This window comes from Hemitrygon akajei, chromosome 6 (genome assembly GCF_048418815.1).
Source record: "Hemitrygon akajei chromosome 6, sHemAka1.3, whole genome shotgun sequence".
In the NCBI taxonomy this organism is placed as follows: domain Eukaryota; kingdom Metazoa; phylum Chordata; class Chondrichthyes; order Myliobatiformes; family Dasyatidae; genus Hemitrygon; species Hemitrygon akajei.
In genome coordinates, this window is record NC_133129.1 from 105,625,037 (window position 1) to 105,646,586 (window position 21,550).

At 48.0% G+C, this 21,550-nt stretch overlaps 1 protein-coding gene across 1 annotated transcript in view; it reads left to right on the forward strand.

The window, feature by feature from the left end:
- The first annotated feature begins 9,299 nt into the window (after positions 1-9,299).
- Positions 9,300-21,550, forward strand: part of LOC140728751 (F-box only protein 24-like) — a 51,994-nt gene continuing 39,743 nt past the window's right edge. Inside the window, exon 1 of the mRNA XM_073047698.1 lies at positions 9,300-9,407. Coding sequence (XP_072903799.1) covers positions 9,309-9,407 — 99 coding nt within the window. The 5' untranslated portion in view covers positions 9,300-9,308. The remainder of the gene's footprint in view (positions 9,408-21,550) is intronic.

Consider the following 21,550-nt stretch of genomic DNA (forward strand, 5'->3'; position numbering starts at 1 on the left):
TCCATTTTCTCACAGGCGTTCACAGGAAAGAAAAGAAACAATGGAATTTATGAAACAAATTTTCTGGCTGCTGGGGGTTTCCCTTCAGAAAAGAGATGAGGACGAATTTCTTTAGCCAGAGGATGGTGAATCTGTGGAAATCGTTGCCACAGACAAATGTCATTGGTATAATGACAGAAGATAGGTTCTTGATTAGTCAGGGTGTCAAAGGTTATGAGGAGAAAGCAGGAGAATTGGGTTGAGGGGGAAAATAAATCAGTCAGGATGGAATGGTGCAGCAGACTTGTCTGAATGGCTTAATTCTGCTCCTATATCTTAGCCTGCTTCAATTTGTTTCCTCATGATACTGTCCAACATTCTGAGCCACATAACATAACGGGATAAACATTTCAGTACTCTGAGGTGGGCTGTCATGCCTAGTTTAGTGTTGGTCAGTGTACGCCATTCTCGTAAAGGTGTCTTTTGCCATCCCTATTCTTCTTTTGATGTCCATGTCACACCTACCATCTGATGTCAGCAGAGATGTGATTTTTGAGGCGATGCCAAGAATATCACGGGACGAAACGAATATCTAATGAGAATGTCATGAACAGAGCAAGCACGGAAAGAGAAATAATGTAGAGATTATGAAAAGGCAACATGACTTCTTTGGACATGTGATAAGGAAAGAGGAGTTAGAATGCACGGTAATCATGGGAAAGATTGAAGGGAAGAAAGCCAGAGGAAGGCGAAGACAAATGATGATGGAGACAGCAGCCAGAGAACTGGAAATGAATACAAATGAATTGATCCACTTGACCCGGAACAGGAGTGTGTGGGCCACGGCAGTCAGAGCTCAAACTGGGCATGGCACCCGTTGTTGATGATGATATCTTAGGCTGTGGAATCAATTCAGTGTTGAGGCAAGTTAATTTATCCACACTGTTTCAGGAGCCAGGTAGTTGTAGGGTAATAACTGTTCCTGAAATAGTGATATCGGACCTGAGGACCCTATACTTCTTGCCTGATGATAGTAGCCTCTGGCAAAGCTGGGCTTGGAAATGTGAGTCTACATCAGGTTCAGGAGCTTTGCAGACAGAGAGGATGGGCCAGTAAATTATTTGACCCAGGGAAATACCAGTACAAGTAAGGGTTAAGAAATGTTTTGGTGAAAAGTTGAAGGAGGCCATTTTAGAGGCGCTGTCTGCTGGTGGGGGGAGGTGGGAGCCCAAGTTGGAATTCTTGAGTTGTTGCCTGGCAGTGGTGTCAGGTGGAGAATCGGTTTGGAAAGTTGACCATGGGAAGAATGGTGTAGAATTGAGGGGGGGAGATGTGGGTCAGTCAGCACAGGATTCATGGAGACGTGGAAATGAGGATGTGAGTCATGAAGAACCGGAGGAATTCTCGTTTCCAGTGTGCAGAAACGGGAAGGCCAGTCTGGAGAATGGCAGAGGGCTTCAGTGGCAGATGTGTACTGTGAGGGGGTAGGTGGGTCTGGCACTGTTACAGCAAGAGTACTGGCAATGGAGCCAGAAGGTCAGCTTGGGTGAATCAGAATGAGATTGATTAGCACTGACATATCATGAAGTTTGTTTTGAGCCCGCAGTACAGTGCAGTACACAATGTATTGTAAATTACAATGAGAAATATATTTAAGAAGTAAATCATTAGTGCAAAAATAACAAGGTAGGGTTCATGGAGATCTGAGATTGCATCCATTGTAGACCTGCAGCTGGTCCAGGTGTTTCATTAACTGTCAACTACCCACATTAAAAGACCAGAGTGAAGGAAAGAGCTGGCAATATTACGCTGACTCCACCCGCCCTAGCAGTCACCTATTCACCAAATTGCCATCAGGGAGATGCTGCAGGTCCACCACCACCAGGACTACATGTCGTCTCCAAAGCTTCTTTCCTGTAGCTATCCAGATTCTCAACCAAACTCACCGGGGTGTAATACCCTAACTGTCCCTGCTCAACATCTGTTAAATGGGCTTTCCTCCTCTCCTTGTTGGTTGAGAGGCAGCTGAGTGAGCCTCCAGATGGCTATGGACCAAGAGGTGTGACCCGTAGACGGATGCTGCTGGGGGACAAGCCAGGGCCTGATCAATCCTGGCTGGATCACCTGGGCGAGGGTGTCAGATGTTGAAAGGCTTGAAACACCCGATGACCCCAGGTTCCATTGCTAATGTGTCCCAGCATCACGATTATTTAATGCCCACAGACCCACTTGTGTTCATAATTATTTAGTCTGTTCATACTTATTTAAGTTTGATTATTGAAGTTTGCACGTGACCGTTCTGCTATTTGTTGATTGCTCATGGCTGTTTGCACTATTGTCTTGTAGCTTGTTGGTTGCCATTGTGTTGCCTGCTATGATATTGTCCTGTGTTTTATACTTGGCACTGAACCACAATCAATCCTAGTACATTTCACATACTGGCAATAAAGTGATTCTGATTCTGAGGATACTGACTCGGCTGGTTCAGCCTCAGACATCGGCCAATGTGGAGTCTTCGTTGTGAAGAATGAGAAAGGTGAGGGTTGGGTTGGGGTTAAGAGTTGGTCGTTCTACTGGAAAGTGAGACCAGCAGAATCCATCCCTGTGCAAGCAGGAAATGGAGGTGCAGTGTTGCTTGCCAGTAAAGAATCAGCACCAACCCTAATTCCAGGTTAAAGGCTCTTTTTTAATCACTTTCTTGTATACAGTCACTAACCCAACGTCAACGACACACCCGCTGCCTTAGTACGCCTGAACTCAGAGCCTTAACCTCTCTATCTCCTCCCCTCCCCAGATATGGATTAATCTGTGTGTGCCCCCATCTTAATACCTGCGTTCCCTTGCTGTCCCCACACCCACCATAGTGTTCCCTATCCCCTTCCCTGGCTCCATCCATTGTTTGTCTATTCCCAGCTCTGACTGCTGCACCGATGCAACCATCACATTGTCACATCCTCGGATGTACATGGCCCATCTGCCGTATGCTCCAGACCAAGCCTGTTCCTTTTCATCTCTTCCAGTTCCTCTCATTCCTCATGTTCCTCCCACCTCCTTAAACCCATCCCTGTTCCATGTTTCACTCTGACTTTATTGAAGAAACAAAGACTTTCCACAAATGGATTTAATTGCAACTATTTTATTATGAGTACTGCCAAGTTTTGCTTATTATTTAGAGATACATTTTGGTGACCGGCCATTCCAACTCAACAAGCCTGCACCACCCATTACACCCATGTGATTTCTCAACCTATGAACCCATACATCTCTGAAATGTGGGAGGGAGCCCATGTGATCAGAGGGAGAATGTTCAAACTCTTTACAGATAGTGATAAAATTGAACCTTGGTCTTCCCAACACATGGAAAAATAATCTCCATCGATTCTCTCAAGCTCATTCCTGAATCTTTCCCTCATCAGAATCATTGATCTTTTTTCCCCTCTCTCAGCCCTCCAGCCTCCATTTCTGCAGACACTGTTTTTTGCAGCAATCTACGCCTCCACCTTCCCCATTCGATTCCACAGATCCAGCCTCTGTCTCTTCTGAAGCGGCCTCGGTTTCTGGCCCAGACAGGCAGCTGGGCGCCCCGGCCGTGATGTCAAAACTCCAACTGTTAAGTCATAATAATCACTGTTGTCTCCTGGACAACTGTTCAAGGTGATGTCACGCCACGGGAAAAGGCATGGGGGAGCTGCTGCAAGCACTTTACAGCACAAACAGCCAAAATAATGACATGTGCATGGTTACCCCGGGGAAAACGCAGATCACTATCAGTGCCTTAGCAGTGCAACTTGAGCAAAAACATAACTGCATTTGGGGAGAGAGAGAGAGAGAGGACAATGTCCAGCAAAACAGGCAGAGACAATCTTCAGAAATATTCCAGATTAAGTAGAAATGAGGGGCCACCTAGTGTAAGTATCAGGCATATCCTGTCACCACTTGGAAATTCTTTTCTTGTAGTTTGCTTTCTCCAATTAGATGGTTTTCTCTTCGGCTTGCCTTGGGTTACAGCTGGGTAGACCAACTTGGGCTTTGCTCTTTCAGTTATTACCACCATGCTTACCCAAGATGATGAGGAGCTAATGTGCACTCTCCACTTTTGGTGTTCTGGGAGCTCTGCATTGCAAAAAAAAAGCAGTTTGCCAGACCAGACACTAATCTGAAGTGCCGTAGGCTGTTTAGATGGGGTGGGGGGGGGGTTAAACTATTCTGCCCCGTGTTCCAAAAAGATTGAAAGATACACAGAGAAGTTTTACAGGACTTTGAGGCCTAATTTGGAGTACTGTGTACAGTTATGGTCACCGACCTACAGGAAAGATGTCAATAAGATTGAGTAAGCAGAAAAAATGTACAAGGATGTTGCTGGGACTTGTGATCCAGAGGAATAGTGAAAGGTTGAATGGGTTAAATTTTATACCTTGGAAGACAGGAGAATGACCAGTGATTTGATAGAGTTTGAAAATTGAGGGGTATAGATAGGGTGAATGCAAGCAGACTTTTCCCCCTCAGGTTGGGTGAGACTTGATCTAGAGGTCATAGGTTAAGGTGAAAAGTGAACTGTTTAAGGGAACATGATGTGGAACTTCAGTCAGAAGGTGGTAAGAGTGTGGAAGGATCTTCCAGAGGAAGTGGTGAATGTGGGTTCGATTGCAGCATTTAAGAGAGTTTGGATAAGTACATGGATGGCAGGAGTGTGGTCTTATGGTCAGTTATGGGTCAGTGGGAGCAGGTAGAATAATAGTGTGGTACTATTGGTCAGAGGGCCTGTGTCTCTGTGACTCAAAGCCAGCTGACCCTGCCTCACATCCTGCTCAACGTCGTCCAATAACTCAGAGCTTTAGAGCATCTATTCCTAAGATCACCTGGTCTTCATTGATGAGGGAGTTCCCTTGATTTCCCTCTCGACCTTCAGCTCCAAACCAGTTGAATGGATCGGTTACATTGCTACTGCCTTTGGGATTTCATTCTTATCGTGGGGACCAACGAAACGAAACAACTGATCGTTCTGTGTAGTCTGCCGCTTTCTGGGCATACTCTGTGCAACAGGCTGCTCTCTTTCTGCATTGATCACTAAGTTGGTGGTGACACCGAATTAGGAGGTGGTGTTGTCGACAGTGAGGAGGGTTATTGTAGATCACAGGAGGGTATTATCAGTCAGGGAAGTGTGCCGAGGAGTTGCAAATGGATTTCAATACCAATGAGTGAGGTGATGCACTTTGGGAGGTCAAACTAGTGTAGGACTTGTAGTATGAATGGTGAGCACTAGGGAGTGTAATGGAACAGAGGGGCCTAGGAGGACAAATGTATAGTTCATTGAAAGTGGTGGCACAGGTAGACAGGGTGGTGAAAAAGGTGTTTAGCACACTGGCCTTCATCAGTCAGGACACTGAGTGTAGGAGTTGCAGTTGTACAAGTCGTTGGTGAGACTACACTTGGAGTGCTGAGTACCGTCTTGGTCACCCTGTTTTAAGAAGGATGTGGTTAAATTGGAAAGAGTGCAGGGAAGATTTATGAGGATGTTGCCGGGACTAGAGAGCCCGAGTTATAGGGAGAGGTTGCCAGCCTAGATCTTTATTCCATGAACGTAGGAGTATGAGGAGGAGACCTTACGGAAGTGTTTAAAATTTTGAGAGGCAGAGATAAGGTGGATAAGTCTTTCCTCCAAGGTAGGGCAGGCAAAATCTAGGGGACATGGGTTTAGGGTGAGAGGGAAAGATTTAAAAGGGACTTGAAGGCCAATATTTTCACGCAGAGGGTGTTGAGTATATGGAACGGGCTGCCAGAGGAAGTGGTTGAGGCAGGAGCACTAGCACCATTTAGGAAACACTTGGATAAGGAGGATGGTGGGGAGGGGACTTGAGGGATATGGGCTGAACGCAGGAAATTGGGACTAGCCAGGTGTCACTGTGGTCAGCACAGGCTGGCTGGACTGAAAGGCCTGTACTGGTTCTGTGTCTCTGACTCCAAAGAGCATGATAGTAACATATTGTGATTGTGTTTATGTATCTGATGAGTTAGGAAAGTTGTAGTTAACCCAGAAAGAGTGCAGAAAGATTTACAAGGATCTTGCTTGGACTTGAGGGACCGAGTTAGAGGGAATGGTTACAGGTTGGATCTTTATTCTTTAGAGGGTAGGAGAATAAGGGTAACCTTATGGAAGTGTTTAACATTATGAGAAGTACAGACAATGTGGATGATAACAGTCTTTTCCCCAGGGAGGCGGAGTCTAAATCCAGGGTGCAGAGATTTACACTGTGAGGAGAGAGATTTAAAAGAGACCTGAGGGCCAACATTTTCACGCAGAGGGTAGGGAGCTGCCAGAGGCAGATACAGTGGTGTCGTTTGAGAAGTACTTAGGTAGGTGCTTGGAGGGATACCGGCTGGATGTAGGAAATTGAGGCAGTTGGTGGGTACTGTGGCTGGCATAGACTTGATGGACTGCAGGGCCCGCACTTGTGCTGTATCACTCCATGGCTGTCTTATTGTGTTCTTTTTTTACAGCTATTAATTTTAATTTCATTTAATATAATGTGCCACTGACGGTAGACCATAAGGTGATAGGACACAGGAGCAAAATACTCAGCTATTCCATCATGGCTGATCTATTATCCCTCTCAATCACATTCTCCTGCCTTCTCCCCCGTAATCTTTGACATCCTGACTAACCAAGAACCTACCAACCTCAGCTTTAAATAGACCCAGGGAATTTATTACTCATGTGCTCAGTATTATCTATTATTGGCACAGTACGTCTTCTTTTGGACATTGGTTGTTTGTCGGTCTTTGTTTGTTTATGAATTCTATAAACAATTGATAGCGTAGAGACAGCTTGATAATAAATTTACTGTGTACTTCCAACATCCAGAACTCTTTCAATCTCAGTTTTGAACAAACTCCATGACTTCACATGCGTGCCAAGGTCCCCCATTCCTGGGATGGTGAAGGCTTCGCCTGTTCAGTTCTGAATGCTGAAGCCTGGGTTGTTACTTTCCACAGTCAGGGAAACACCCTCTCCATTCCCACTTACAGCCCTGGAAGCACGTGGTCTTGTAGATGACATGGGAGCCTCCGATTCCACCCCCGCACCAACTTCAGCACGTTACAGCCTTTCAGACACTGCTGGTTTCCTGGGTACACAGCAGCCATGTTGCACACACATCCCACAAACAGCAATATGACAGCCACTGAAAGAGCTCCCCCCCCCCCCCCCCCCGGTGCGGGATGCGAGAAGAACGGTGGGGGGGGGGGTGGAGAGGGCAGCGGGGAGCAAACTCTCTGCTTCAGAACAAGGAGGTTAGTGCTGAGGGGCTTCAGTCCCCCACCTGTACTCTCGCTCCCACACCCTCAGGCTCTGTGTCACCCCTACCACAAGGGAATGCTTCCAAACCCCTTCCCTCTGGGTGGGGGTGTTTGTCCATGACTCTCTCACCCATCTCCAGCTGGGGGGAGTTGCACGGGCATCCTGAGTTCTGGGGAGGAGCCAACAGGGTGGGCAGTAATGGACAGGGACAAACCTGGAAGCTGCAACACAAGGGGCTTTGTTTTGCTGTCATTCTGTTGTTGCTACTTGTGTTGTTCTGAATGTTATGGGCACGTAATGATGGCACCAGAATCTGTGGTGACACTTGGAGGAGGTTATGGGTAGAGGGAGGGAGCGTGATGGAGGAGGCTGGGGATCAACCAAGGGAACGCAAGAACCTACTTCACACTGAGTCAGGGAGAGGAGGCAATGGGCAGAAATGGTCAAGATGAGGTCAAGCTCACCGGCACAAGCAGGAGGCTATTTGGCCCTTCTCTGCCATTCACCACAATCAGAGCTGATATCCCGCCCCCACCAACCTGAACAGCCGGAGATCCCTCTGGCATTAAGTGTTGCAATTCCCCCCCCAACCCCCCACATGAATATGGTGAATGAGAGCCTCACCTGCCTGCAGTGGAGAGACGCTGCAGGTAGATACACCCTCAGGTGAAGTTCATGATATTGGCTGTTTTAATATCAGAGTGAGCGACCACTCTTGGCCTGAGCCACACTTTACTTTTTTGCTGTGGGCTAGTTGATGGATTAGAACATTGCACTGTACAGGCCCTTCGGCCCACAATGTTTTGCTAACCCTTTAACCTACTCTAAAATCAATTTAGCCCTTCCCTCCCAGATAGCCCTGCATTTTTTTGTCATCTCTGTGCCTATCTAAAAGTCTTTTCATGCCCCTAATGTATCTGCTTCTACCACCATCTCTGGCAGCACGTTCTGTGCTCCCACCACTCTCCGTGTAAAGATCTTACCTCTGACATCCCCCCATACTTTCCTCAAATCACCTTAAAATACTGCACCTCATGTTAGCCATTTCCACCGATGGATTGGGTGTGGGGAGAAGTGGTCATCAGTGGTGGGTGCAATGTGGATGAGGTGGTCATGGTTATTCAGTGGCAGAAGTGAGTGTGGATGGAGTCTGGGGCTGTATTGGGTGCAACAGTGTGGGTGGGGTGGGATTGTAGGCGTGGGGAAGGGGTGGTTGGGTGGAACATTGATGGTGGGTTATTGGGTGCGACTGTGTGTGGTGGGGTTATTGGGTGTGGACAGTGGGGTGGAGTTTGGGGCTGTATTGGGTGGGACATTGTTGGGTGTGGTTGGGATGAGACTGTAGGTGTGGGAAAGGGGTGATTGGGTGGCACATTGTAGGTAGTATGGTCGTGTGGGTGCCCGAGGTCATTGGGTGGGATGGTGTATTTGGGGTGGGGGATGATTGGTGACACAGTCAATGGGCTTTGAGGTGTGATTGGGTGGGGGACACTGGGTGGAGTTAGAGTGGGTGTGAGAAATTAATTGTATGGGACTGTGGATGGGTGGAAGGGGTCATTGAGTGAGACAGTGTGAGTGAGGTGGTGGGGGATAATTGTATGGGAGTCTCAATGGAGTTTAAGTTGCAATAGTGTTGGGGGTCTAGCTGGGAATGTGGGTGCAAGGACAGTTCATTGGGTAATAGTGTGGTGGAGTGGGGGTGATGGGGTGGGGATCACTGGAGAGAATTTCATTGGGTAGGACAGTATGGGAGGGGTACGGGTGTCGTTGGTAGGGCAAAGTGGAACTGTGTGCCTGGGGATGGGGTCAATTGATGAGACAGTATCAGTGGGGTTTGGGGGTGTCACTGAGTGGGACAGTATGGGAGGTCTGGGTGGGGCTGTGTTGTGTAGGGGTGGTCACTGGGTGTGGCAGAGTGGTGGGACACATGCACAGGTCTCCTCAGTGTAGGCGTTTGGATGGATTTGCTGAGCTGACTGTGGCTGGGAGTAATGAGAGGTTGGTCCTGTTCCACCAGGTGAAGAGAAGGAGAATGTCCTTCTGCCAGGCGAATGGGGCAGAACTCGGAGGAAGTACCGCCAAACAGGACAGAACAGGTCCGTTCTCCATCCTCTCCATCCCTCCCGAGTTAGTGAGTATCCAGTGTAGTACATGCAAGAGGATACACCACGTTCAGCTTAACGAGGCGCAAAAATCTCTACCAGCATCTTGGCCTTGTAAGATACAGTTATGATCCAGTTCCTTAGTGCGAGTTTCTGTTAATGTTAACTACTGTTGTCTTACCTGCTACCTGTTCTTTTTTTTGATTGTAGGGAGCTTTTAGCTTTTCACTCTTGGTTTGGTGTCAAGGCGAATGTTCTTGCTGATCTATCATAGTTTGTGTGGTGGTGATCCTCCCATTGTCCTGCTCAGTGGAACCTCCCAGGATTTGGATGGGCCCAGTGATGAAGACTGGGGAGACCTGTGGCTTGGAGAGGTAATTCCTCACAGGCTGTGGAGGCTGCGGGTTTGGAAGTTGTGACGTGATGGTCAGGGCAGGTAACAGTAGAGTATTTGTGGGTGGTGTGCAATATAACAACAGTGCTGAAGGCAATCAATGTTTAGGGTGGGTGGATGGTCTGTCCAATGCAGGGTCTCAGCCCGAAACGTGGACTCATTATTCCTCTCCATAGATGCTGCCTGATCTGTTGAGGTCCTCCTGTTTGTTGAAGCAGAGAATTCATGTTCGGGGAAGTGGATGGGCTAAAAATCAAAAAAAGATCCTTTGCCCAGGATGGTGTCATGTTTCTTGAGAGCTGCCCTCATCAAAAAGTCAAGGTCAAGTTTATTGTCATCTGCACATGTCCATGTGTGCACGGGTGCAATGAAATACTTACCTGCAGGAGTACCACTGGCACATATTCTGATTCCGATTCAAGCATTAGAGAGACAGCATTGATGTGATCAATGTGAAAGATCACAAGTAGAACTGTTGTTACGGAACAAGGTTCTCTGTAGCACAAATTGGTCATAGTGTTGATATACTAAGGTTGTGATTAGGTCCACTCACCTCCCCTATCAGGTCGCTTCTTCTTCAGCCTTTTCCATTCATCACCTCCCAACTTCTCACTTCATCCCCACCTTCCCATCCACCCACCTTCTCCCTCGCCTAGCTTCACCGATCATCTGCCAGATAATACTCCTTCCCATCTACCCACCTTCTCGTTCTGGGTTCTTCATCCTTCTGTTACAGTCTTGACCCAAAATGTTGAGTGTTTATTCCCTTCCATAGATGCTGCCTGACCTGCCAAGTTCCTCCAGTGTGTTGTGATTAAGATTGTGCAGTTGGTTCAAAAACGGAAGAGTTGAAAGCAAGTAGCTGTTATTAAACCTAGTGGTGTGGGACCGGGCTTCTGTCAACCAGACAGTCAGAGATTCTTTTCTCGAGTTCATGATAGAAAGAACTATTCTTGATTGTTCGTGATAGAAAGACATTGGGCAGTCAAGGGGAGGCTCCCACCACAGGTCCATCAGTATCTGACCTACAGTTGAGTTTCTGGCCAGCAATATTTCCATAATTTTCCTGATGGGGTCTCAGCAAAGGTCGCTGAAGGCCAAGGATGGATGGTCATTACCTGTCCTTGTATGGCATGTTGCCATGCCTGATTGTTATCTTGTCCTTGCTGTAGGCTGTTGAACTTGTTAACGGTGTGGTGAATGAAATTGAACACTGTGCCACGGACAGTGAACATTCCCACTTCTGGTGAAAGGAAGGTCACAGAAGAAACAGCTGAAGATGGCAAGGATCTGAACACAGTTCCAAGGACCTCCAGTAGTGATGGTGGGGTGGCGAGGGGGTGGGAAGAAGACAGACGTGTGCACAATGGGGGAGATGCGGTTGAGGGCAGTGTTGATGGTGGAGGAAGGGAAGCCCCTTTCTTTGAAGGAGGAGGACATCTCCTTCATTCTGGAGTGAAAGGCTCATCCAGAGAGCAGATATGGCAGACATGAAGGAATTGAGAGAAGGGGATGACATGTTTTACAAGTTACAGGGTGGGAAGAGTTATAGTTCAGGTAGCTGTGAGAATCAGTGGGTTTATAATAGATATCAGTAAGTATTTGAAAAAGGAGGACATCTCCTTCCTTCATCATCAACGCTAACCTCAACTGTATCTCTTCCAGTTTATGCACATCTGCTCTCACCCCATCCTCCCGCCAACCTACCAGGGACGGGGTTCCTCTTGTCCTCACCTACCACCCCACCAGCCTCTGCATCCAGCGCATAATTTTCTGTAATTTCTGCCTCTCCAACGGGATCCCACCACCAAGCATATCCTTCTCTCCCCCACACCCAACTTTCTACTTTCCACAGGGATCGTTCCCTTCATGACTCCCTGTCCATTTATCCCTCCCCACTGATTTCCCTCCTGGCACTTATCCTTGCAATTGAAACATGTGCTACATCTGCCCCTACACCTCCTCCCTCACTACCATTCAGGGCCCCAAACAACCTTCCAGGTGAGACAACCTGGGGAGTTGAATTTCCCCATGGGGATGAATAAAGTATCTATCTATCTATCTAACACTTCAACTGAGAGTCTGTTGGGGTCATCTACTGCATCCGATGCTCCCAGTGTGACCTCCTGTATATCAGTGAGACCCAACGTAGATTAGGACACTGCTTTGCAAAGCACCTATGCTCTGTCAGCCAGAGAAAGTGGGGTCTCCCAGTGGTCAACCATTTTAATTCCACTTTCCATTCCGATGTCAGTCCATGGCCTCCTCTACTGTTGTGATGAGGCCACACTCAGACTGGAGGAGCCACACCTTATATTCTATCTGGGTAGCCTCCGGCCTGATGGCATGAACATTGATTTCTCTAACTTCCAGTAATGCCCCCCACCCCCTCCTTCACCATTCCCCATTACCATTCCCTTCTCTCACCTTATCTCATCACTTGCCTCTGGTGTTTCTCCCCCTTTTCTCCGTGGTCTTCTGTCATCTCCCATCAGATTCCCCCTTCTCCAGCCCTGTATCTCTTTCGCCAATCAACTTCCCAGCTCTTTACTTCACCCCTTCCACCCTCCCAGTTTCCCCTATCACCTTGTGTTTCTTCCTCCCCTTCCCTCACCTTCTAACTCTGACTCCTCATCTTTTTTTCCCAGTTCTGATGAAGGGTCTCGGCCCAAAATGTTGACTCTTTTCAATAGATGCTGCCTGGCCTGATAAGTTCCTCCAGCATTTTATGTGTGTTGCTCAGATTTTCAGCATCTGCAGATTTCCTCTTGCTTGTGATTGGGCTCTTTCATTAATAAAAAGGCTCGGCCGAGGATCTTGCAGCAGTTGGTAAAATTCCATTTTCCCCAGAACATACTGGTGTCATTCTACCCTGCCATCACAGAGAGCCTCCTCACATCAGCTGTTATGTCTGGTTTGGTGACTCCATCTTCCCCAGTTCTACACTGCCGTCATAGAGAGCCTCCTCACATCAGCTGTTATGTCTGGTTTGGTGACTCCATCTTCCCCAGTTCTACACTGCCGTCATAGAGAGCTTCCTCACATCAGCTGTTATGTCTGGTTTGGTGCAGCATCCTCTCTCATTGTACAAAAACTACAGTAAACCATCAGGTCAGCTGAAAAGATCATTGGCTGCAATCTACCATCATTTCAGGACTTGTATGTGTCCAAGACAAAGTGGAAAATCATTTCAGACAGTAAACCTCCTTTTCCAAAAGCTCCCTCTGGAAAGCACTGTAGGGCTATTAAAACAAAAACATCATGTCTTTCCCCAAACAGTTAACCTGTTGCTAGCCCACCCCAACCCCCATCTCTTTATTTATTTGTTGAGATACAGTTTGGAACAGGCCCTCTGGCCCTTTGAGTCACGCCACCCAGCAACCCTCCGATTTAACCCTAGCCTATCACGGGGCAATTTGCAATGACCAATTAACCTGCTAACCGGTATGGCTCTGGACTGTGAGCAGAATCCGGTGGAAAGCATCATGGTCACAGGGAGGGTGTACAAACTCCATGCAGGCAGCGGTGGGAATTGAAAAGTGTTGATACGGTAAAGCATTCTGCTAACCACTCTGCTACCATGCCCCCCCAGTCTATTACCCCGTCACTGCACTGAACAGCACACAATGTTCACATTGAAAATACCGGTTTGTATTTATGTACATGTTATTCCATATCCGTACATTAGCCCTGAACTTTTTTTTATAGAATTCTGCTTTCTTTATATTGTTGAATGTTGTTTTTTGTTGTACGTCATGGCAACACCCCACAGCAAATTCCTGACCCATGTAAATGTATATGTCGAGTAGAGTTGATCCTTGATTGTTCACTGAAGAGGAGCAGTTTGGCTGGAGATGCAGCCTGTGGGCGTTCAGTACACAGGCGGGGGCATTGTCTGTTCTGTCCCCTTTGCCATATTCACCATTCTCGGTTGTTTTGTGATATCACACTAAGCGATTTTATGTGGAGTGTTGGTCTTGTGATGATGAGAATCTCTGGGATGGGGGTGCAGTTGAGGTGGACCACCTTCTGACAAAACACGATCGTGAACTCTTCAGCCTTATCCTTGCCCCTGATGAGGGGGATGAGCTTAGAGCTTTGAACAGCTGGTAGTTGAATTGTCCCTGATCAGATAGTGTGATACCCCAGAGCTTTGATCAGTTGTAGGGAGTGTTTTACCTCTGTCTTTCTCCTGGTTTTGTTTATCCTAGTCTGCTGTTATCCAGTACTGGAGGCAACCTCTTCTCACCCCAGCCGCTAACTGCAACTTTGCCACTGGAGCCTAAAGATTTCCGTTTGAGTTGCCCTCCAGAGAATTAATCTGGACCCAGGAGTGTGATGGGAGAGTTGGGAGACAGCATCTACTCCCCATCCAATGTCACTGGAACAAGATGTGGCAATTCTCATATCGGTGTTGGTGGGATCTGGTTACTCACAGTGACTGCTGATTCCCAGCTTCCAGCAGGAGCCACATTTCCACAGTCCCTCCCTGGGGCTGAAGCACTTTGGCACATCTGAGCTACCGAAAAGTTCCCTTTCTAAATACAGATCTCTTTTGTCATACTGGTTGAAATAACTACAAGTTTCTCAGGGATACCAAATGGTTGCGAAGACCCTTTTGTATCCCCCATGGCTACACACAGTACAAGGCCAGTTTTAACCAATGAAGCCATTGTCACACTCGCATCTGTGCTCTACAAATTTCCCCAAAACTTGTCTCCTATTTCTGGTTGCCTCATTATAGGAAGGATGTGTAAGCTTTAGAGAGGGTGCAGAGGAGATTTACCAGTGTACTGCCTGGAGCATGTCTTATGAGGATAGGTTGAGCAAAATGGGGCTTTTCTCATTGGAGCGAAGGAGGAGGAGGAGAGGTGACTTGATAGAGGTATTCAAGATGATGAGGCATGGCTTGAGCAGGGAACCAAAGCTCTTTTCCCAAAGCAGAATGGCTAGGTTTTAAAGTGATTGGAGGAAAGTTTGGGGGGGAGGTGTCAGAGCTAAGTTATTTAGACATAGAGCAGTGCATGTGTGGAACACATTGTCTGGTGGTGGTAGAGGCAGGTATATTCTGAGCATTAAAGAGGCTCTAAGATAGGCACAGATATAAAAGTGGATATGTGGGAGGGAACGGTTAGACTGAAAGGTTAGCTCAACGTGCTGGGCCGAAGGGCCTGTAATATATTGTATTGTTGAACGTTTTTACCTGCAGTTGCTACATCCCTCGTTTGAAACTGCCTTGCCTTTATAATCACAGCTGTAACCTGTCTTTGTGTTTCCTCTTGTACTCTCTATCTTTCCAGGTATAAGGTGTGCTGTTGTGAGGACTCTCTACCTTGTTCTTTGTATTTGCACTGTGTTTGTTTGACGTACTCTGAGCTCTGTGCATTCTCTCCAACGTGGATATAGACTATGAGTATCCCTGATAGTATCCCTGACGTCATAGTTATCCCACAGTCTCGGATACAAAATCATCTCCGAGACCACCGGGGTGGTGCCGTGCTGGAGCAGGTGCTTCTGCTGTCTCACACCTGCAGCAGCTGGCTTGGAGCTCCTGGTGGCCACCCATTTCCATCTCACTCCTGTCCTATCAGTCCTGATGAAGTGTCTCGCCCTGAAACGGTGATCACTTGCTCCTCTCTGTAGATGCCGCCTGACCTGCTGAGTTCCTCCAGCATTTGTGTGTTTTATCGTATGAATTGATGTGCTAGTCCGAGCGGTGAGGAGACTGTGTGGGACATTGCCACAGTTAGTGGAGCTGCTGCTGTGTGGCTCCAGCATCCGGGTTCAATCCTGAGCTCAGGTGATGTCTCTGTGGAGTTTGCACGTTCTCCCTGTGACTGTGTAGGTTTTCCCTGTGCCTCCTACATCTCGACGATGTGTGGGTTGGTTGGTTAATTGGCCGTTGTAGATTGTCTGCAGTCCGTAGGTGAGAAGCAGATCCTGGGGAGAGTGAGGTGTGATCGGTGTCGAGTTGATGGTGGTGAGGACTCAGTGGGCCGAGGCCTCTGCGTGCTGTATCAATGTCTACAGCTCTAATGAGTGGTTACTCCAGGGAATGAGATGCCTAATAATTTATTAATATGGAGAATGTGGTGACTGATTCCCTGTGTGGCCTCAGTGAGACCTGACGCTGCAGAAGGCAGGATGTCTAAGTGGCCACTCATTTCAGTTCAACTTCCCATTCCCATTTGAACGTGTCGGTTCATGGCCTCCTCTACTGCCACAATGAGGCCACGCTCAAGTTAGAAGAGAAACAGCTCACATTCTGCCTGGCTAGCCTCTTCCCCTTCTCTCTTTTTCTAAATCCCCGTTCTTGTTCCCTTCTCATCCCACCTGACCATTGTCACCCTCTGGTGCCCCTCCTCCTTCCCCTTCTCTCATGGTCCACTCTCCTCTCCAATCAAAATCCTTCTTCTTCAGTCCCTTACCTCTTCCACCTATCCCATCCCAGCTTCTTACTTCATTCCTCCCCACCTGGTTTCACCTATTACCTCCCAGCTTGTACTCCTCCCCCTCCCCCCCACAGTCTTATTTGGGTTTCTTTCCCCTCCCTTTCCAGTCCCAGTGAAGGGTCTCAGCCCAAAACTTTGACTGTTTATTCCCCTCCATAGATGGTGCCTGGCCTGCTGAGTTCCTCTACCATTTTGTGTGTGTGTTTCCAACATCTGTAGAATCTCTTCTGTTTGTGATTCTGACCGCCAACATTGTCTGTGTGGAGTTTGCACATTTTCCCCACAACTGCACCAGTTTCCCTGGAATGTTCCAGTTTACTCCTAGATGACTTGCTGGTCACTAGGTTAACTGGCAGCTGTAAGTCATCCCGAGAGTGTGGATGAATGTTGGAATCGACTTGCGGGTGAAGATGAGAGAGGAAAATGGAATTGGTGTGCGTGATGAGATGAGCCCAAAGTCGTGCTGTTTGTACCTCAGTGCCCTCAGCTGAGTTCACCTGCCTCACCAGCTGTGTTGCTCAGGCATTCACTGTGTCTCGCCTTGATTGTGAAACCTGCGTTATGACTGGGAAAGAAGCTGCTGGATATAGAACTCATTATAGAGCAAAACAAGCAGCAGGCATCATCACTCTCAGAAGAAAAGGTCTCCTGACCCAGTATTACATCACATTTTATATGTTAGAGAACAAAGGTAACAACAGGACAGTTTCCACAGTCATAATGCATTCATACCCCTTCCTTTGAGTTGCACGTAATTTCCCAAATGTCTGGATCTTCCCACCAACACACCAAAAATGAGTATTAACTTTGAGTATTAAAAGTGAGTATTATCTTTGAGTCGTAGTCATGACATCTCAGGTCAATTGGGTGCTTCTTGGAGCTAATGAGTCCCCTGCCTGTAGTTCAAGGAAAACCATTGTTCTGGCCTGCATTTTAACTCTATCTACAGTCCGCATTCAGGTCTGAAGACTGGTTGCTGTTGAAATTAATATTTGCTATATACTGTACCATAACTCCAGAATAAGAAGTTGCCTTAACAACCCAAACTCCTCGGCTCCCGCCCTCGACACTCTGTAGACCCCTCCACCCAGTAACTCTGTATGTCCATAGTCCTCCAGTAATTGCTGTGAGTATCTGTTGTACAATGTTTTGTGTCAATAAATTCCAGTAATTTTGCCTCCCTTTCCCTTCTCTCCTTTTCCATTCTTGATTCTGGCTCCCTCTCTGATCTCACCAACCCTCTCCTCCTTCCCTTTCTCCCATGGTTCACTCTCTTCTCCCGTTAGATTCCTTTGTCAGCCCTTTACCTTGTCTACCTATCACCCCTCCCCCTCACTGGTATCACCTATCCCTGCCAGCTTGTACTGCTGCCCCCACCCACCTTAACCTGGATTTTGCCCCCTTCTGTTCCAGTTCTGATGAAGGGTCTTGGCTGGAAACATTAACTCTTTATTTCCCTCCTAACCTGCTGAGTTTCTCCGGCATTTTGTGTGTGTAGCTCTATGTTCTGATTTATTCTCTCCCCTGTCTGGCTGGTCCATCTTCTCATCTGTCTCCTGCCTTGTGTTACATTCTTTGTGTAATTTGTACAGTGTTTACATGATAATAAACACGTTCTATTTTATTCTGTTCTCAACAGACAGCCCGCTCAGAAACACAGATTATACCCCACTTAAATCCTACTCTGTCCTATTCAGGATATACACTCAGTGGCCACTTTATCTGGTACCTCCTCTATCTAATATCCTGGCCACGAGTGAATGTTCACGGTCTTCTGCTGCTGTAGCCCACCCAGTGCAAGGTTCAAAGTATTAAATTGAATTGACTTTATTTCTCACATCCTTCACGTACACGAGGAGTAAAAATCTTTACGTTACATCTCCGTCTAAATGTGCAATGTGCAATCATAGTAATTTATAATAAAGAGAACAGTCAATGTAATATCGAGAACATTCAAATCAGCGTGAGTTCATCAGTCTGATGGTCTGGTGGAAGAAGCTGTCCCGGAGCCTGTTGGTCCTGGCTTTTATGCCACGGTACCAATTCCTGGATGGTAGCGGCTGGAGTAGATTGTGGTTGGTGTGACTCGGGTCCTCAATGATCCTACGGACCCTTTTTACACACCTGTCCTTGTAAGTGCCCTGAATCATGGTAAGTTCACAATTACAGATACACTGGGCACCACTCTCTGCAGAATCCTGGTGATTAAGGGAGGTACAGTTCCCATACCAGGCAGTGATGCAGCCAGTCAAGATGCTTTCAATTGTGTCCCTGTAGAAAGTTCTCAGGATTTGGGGGCCCAAACCAAACTTCTTCAACCATCTGAGGTGAAAGAGGCGCTGTTGTGCGTTTTTCACCACACGGCTGGTGTGTACAGGCCACGTGAGGTTCTCGGTGATGTGGATGCCAAGGAACTTAAAGTTGTTTACCCTCTCACCCCAGGTCCATTGATGTCAATAGGGGTTAGCCCATCTCCATTCCTCCTGTAATCCACAACCAGCTCCTTTGCTTTGCGGCATTGAGGGAGAGGTTGTTTTCTTGACACCACTGTGTCAGAGAGATGACTTCTTCACTGTAGGCCACCTTGTTCTTGTCTGAGATAAGGCCAATCAATGTGGTGTCATCGGCAAATTTAATTAGCAGATTAGAGCTGTGGGTGGCGACACAGTCATGGGTATACAGAGAGAAAAGGAGGGGCTCCTGTATTGAGAGTCAGAGGGTTGGAGGTGAGGGAGCCCACTTTCACAACCTGCCGCCAACCTGACAAAGTCTAGGATGCAGCTGCACAAGGCAGGGTCAAGGCCAAGGTCTCTGAGCTTCCTGTCGAGCCTGGATGGAACTATGGTGTTGAATGCTGAACTGTAGTCCAAGAACAGCAATCTCACACAAGCATCCTTCTCCAGATGTGTCCAGACGGTGTGTAGAGCAGTGGCCATAGTGTCATCTGTCAATCGGTTGTGTCGGTAGGCGAATTGTAGAGGGTCCAGCTTGGCTGGTAACAAGCTGCAGATATAGTCCTTGACCAGCCTCTCAAAGCGTTTGCTTATTATTGAAGTGAGTGTGACAGGACGCCAGTCGTTCAGGCATGTTACCTTGGTCTTTTTTGGTACAGGGACAATGGTGGATAATTTGAAGTAGGAGGACGCTCTACACTGGGAGAGGGAGAGATTAAAAATGTCAGTAAACACACCTGGCAGTTGTACTGAGACTGTGGGCCTGCTCCATCTGCTCTGGGCTTCGTGTCTGAAGGCTCAGTGATGTTTTACTCTGCTGTGTGATGAACTGAGACTGTGGACCTGCTCCATCTGCTCTGGGCTTTGTGTCTGAAGGCTCCGTGATGTTTTACTCTGCTGTGTGATGAACTGAGACTGTGGGCCTGCTCCATCTGCTCTGGGCTTTGTGTCTGAGGGCTCCGTGATGTTTTACTCTGCTGTGTGATGAACTGAGACTGTGGGCCTGCTCCATCTGCTCTGGGCTTTGTGTCTGAAGGCTCAGTGATGTTTTACTCTGCTGTGTGATGAACTGAGACTGTGGGCCTGCTCCATCTGCTCTGGGCTTCATGTCTGAAGGCTCCGTGATGTTTTACTCTGCTGTGTGATGAACTGAGACTGTGGGCCTGCTCCATCTGCACTGGGCTTTGTGTCTGAAGGCTCAGTGATGTTTTACTCTGCTGTGTGATGAACTGAGACTGTGGGCCTGCTCCATCTGCTCTGGGCTTTGTGTCTGAAGGCTCCGTGATGTTTTACTCTGCTGTGTGATGAACTGAGACTGTGGGCCTGCTCTGGCTGCTCTGGGCTTCGTGTCTGAAGGCTCCGTGATGTTTTACTCTGCTGTGTGATGAACTGAGACTGTGGGCCTGCTCCATCTGCTCTGGGCTTTGTGTCTGAAGGCTCAGTGATGTTTTACTCTGCTGTGTGATGAACTGAGACTGTGGGCCTGCTCCATCTGCTCTGGGCTTTGTGTCTGAAGGCTCCGTGATGTTTTACTCTGCTGTGTGATGAACTGAGACTGTGGGCCTGCTCTGGCTGCTCTGGGCTTCGTGTCTGAAGGCTCCGTGATGTTTTACTCTGCTGTGTGATGAACTGAGACTGTGGGCCTGCTCCATCTGCTCTGGGCTTCGTGTCTGAAGGCTCCGTGATGTTTTACTCTGCTGTGTGATGAACTGAGACTGTGGGCCTGCTCCATCTGCTCTGGGCTTCGTGTCTGAAGGCTCCGTGATGTTTTACTCTGCTGTGTGATGAACTGAGACTGTGGGCCTGCTCCATCTGCTCTGGGCTTCGTGTCTGAAGGCTCCGTGATGTTTTACTCTGCTGTGTGATGAACTGAGACTGTGGGCCTGCTCCATCTGCTCTGGGCTTCGTGTCTGAGGGCTCCGTGATGTTTTACTCTGCTGTGTGATGAACTGAGGCTGTGGGCCTGCTCCATCTGCTCTGGGCTTCGTGTCTGAAGGCTCCGTGATGTTTTACTCTGCTGTGTGATGAACTGAGACTGTGGGCCTGCTCCATCTGCTCTGGGCTTCGTGTCTGAAGGCTCCGTGATGTTTTACTCTGCTGTGTGATGAACTGAGACTGTGGGCCTGCTCCATCTGCCCTGGGCTTTGTGTCTGAAGGCTCCGTGATGTTTTACTCTGCTGTGTGATGAACTGAGACTGTGGGCCTGCTCCATCTGCTCTGGGCTTTGTGTCTGAGGGCTCCGTGATGTTTTACTCTGCTGTGTGATGAACTGAGACTGTGGGCCTGCTCCATCTGCTCTGGGCTTCGTGTCTGAGGGCTCCGTGATGTTTTACTCTGCTGTGTGATGAACTGAGACTGTGGGCCTGCTCCGGCTGCTCCTCGGCTTTGTGTCTGAAGGCTCCGTGATGTTTTACTCTGCTGTGTGATGAACTGAGACTGTGGGCCTGCTCCATCTGCCCTGGGCTTTGTGTCTGAAGGCTCCGTGATGTTTTACTCTGCTGTGTGATGAACTGAGACTGTGGGCCTGCTCCATCTGCTCTGGGCTTTGTGTCTGAGGGCTCCGTGATGTTTTACTCTGCTGTGTGATGAACTGAGTCTGTGGGCCTGCTCCATCTGCTCTGGGCTTTGTGTCTGAAGGCTCCGTGATGTTTTACTCTGCTGTGTGATGAACTGAGACTGTGGGCCTGCTCCATCTGCTCTGGGCTTTGTGTCTGAGGGCTCCGTGATGTTTTACTCTGCTGTGTGATGAACTGAGACTGTGGGCCTGCTCCATCTGCTCTGGGCTTTGTGTCTGAAGGCTCCGTGATGTTTTACTCTGCTGTGTGATGAACTGAGACTGTGGGCCTGCTCCATCTGCTCTGGGCTTTGTGTCT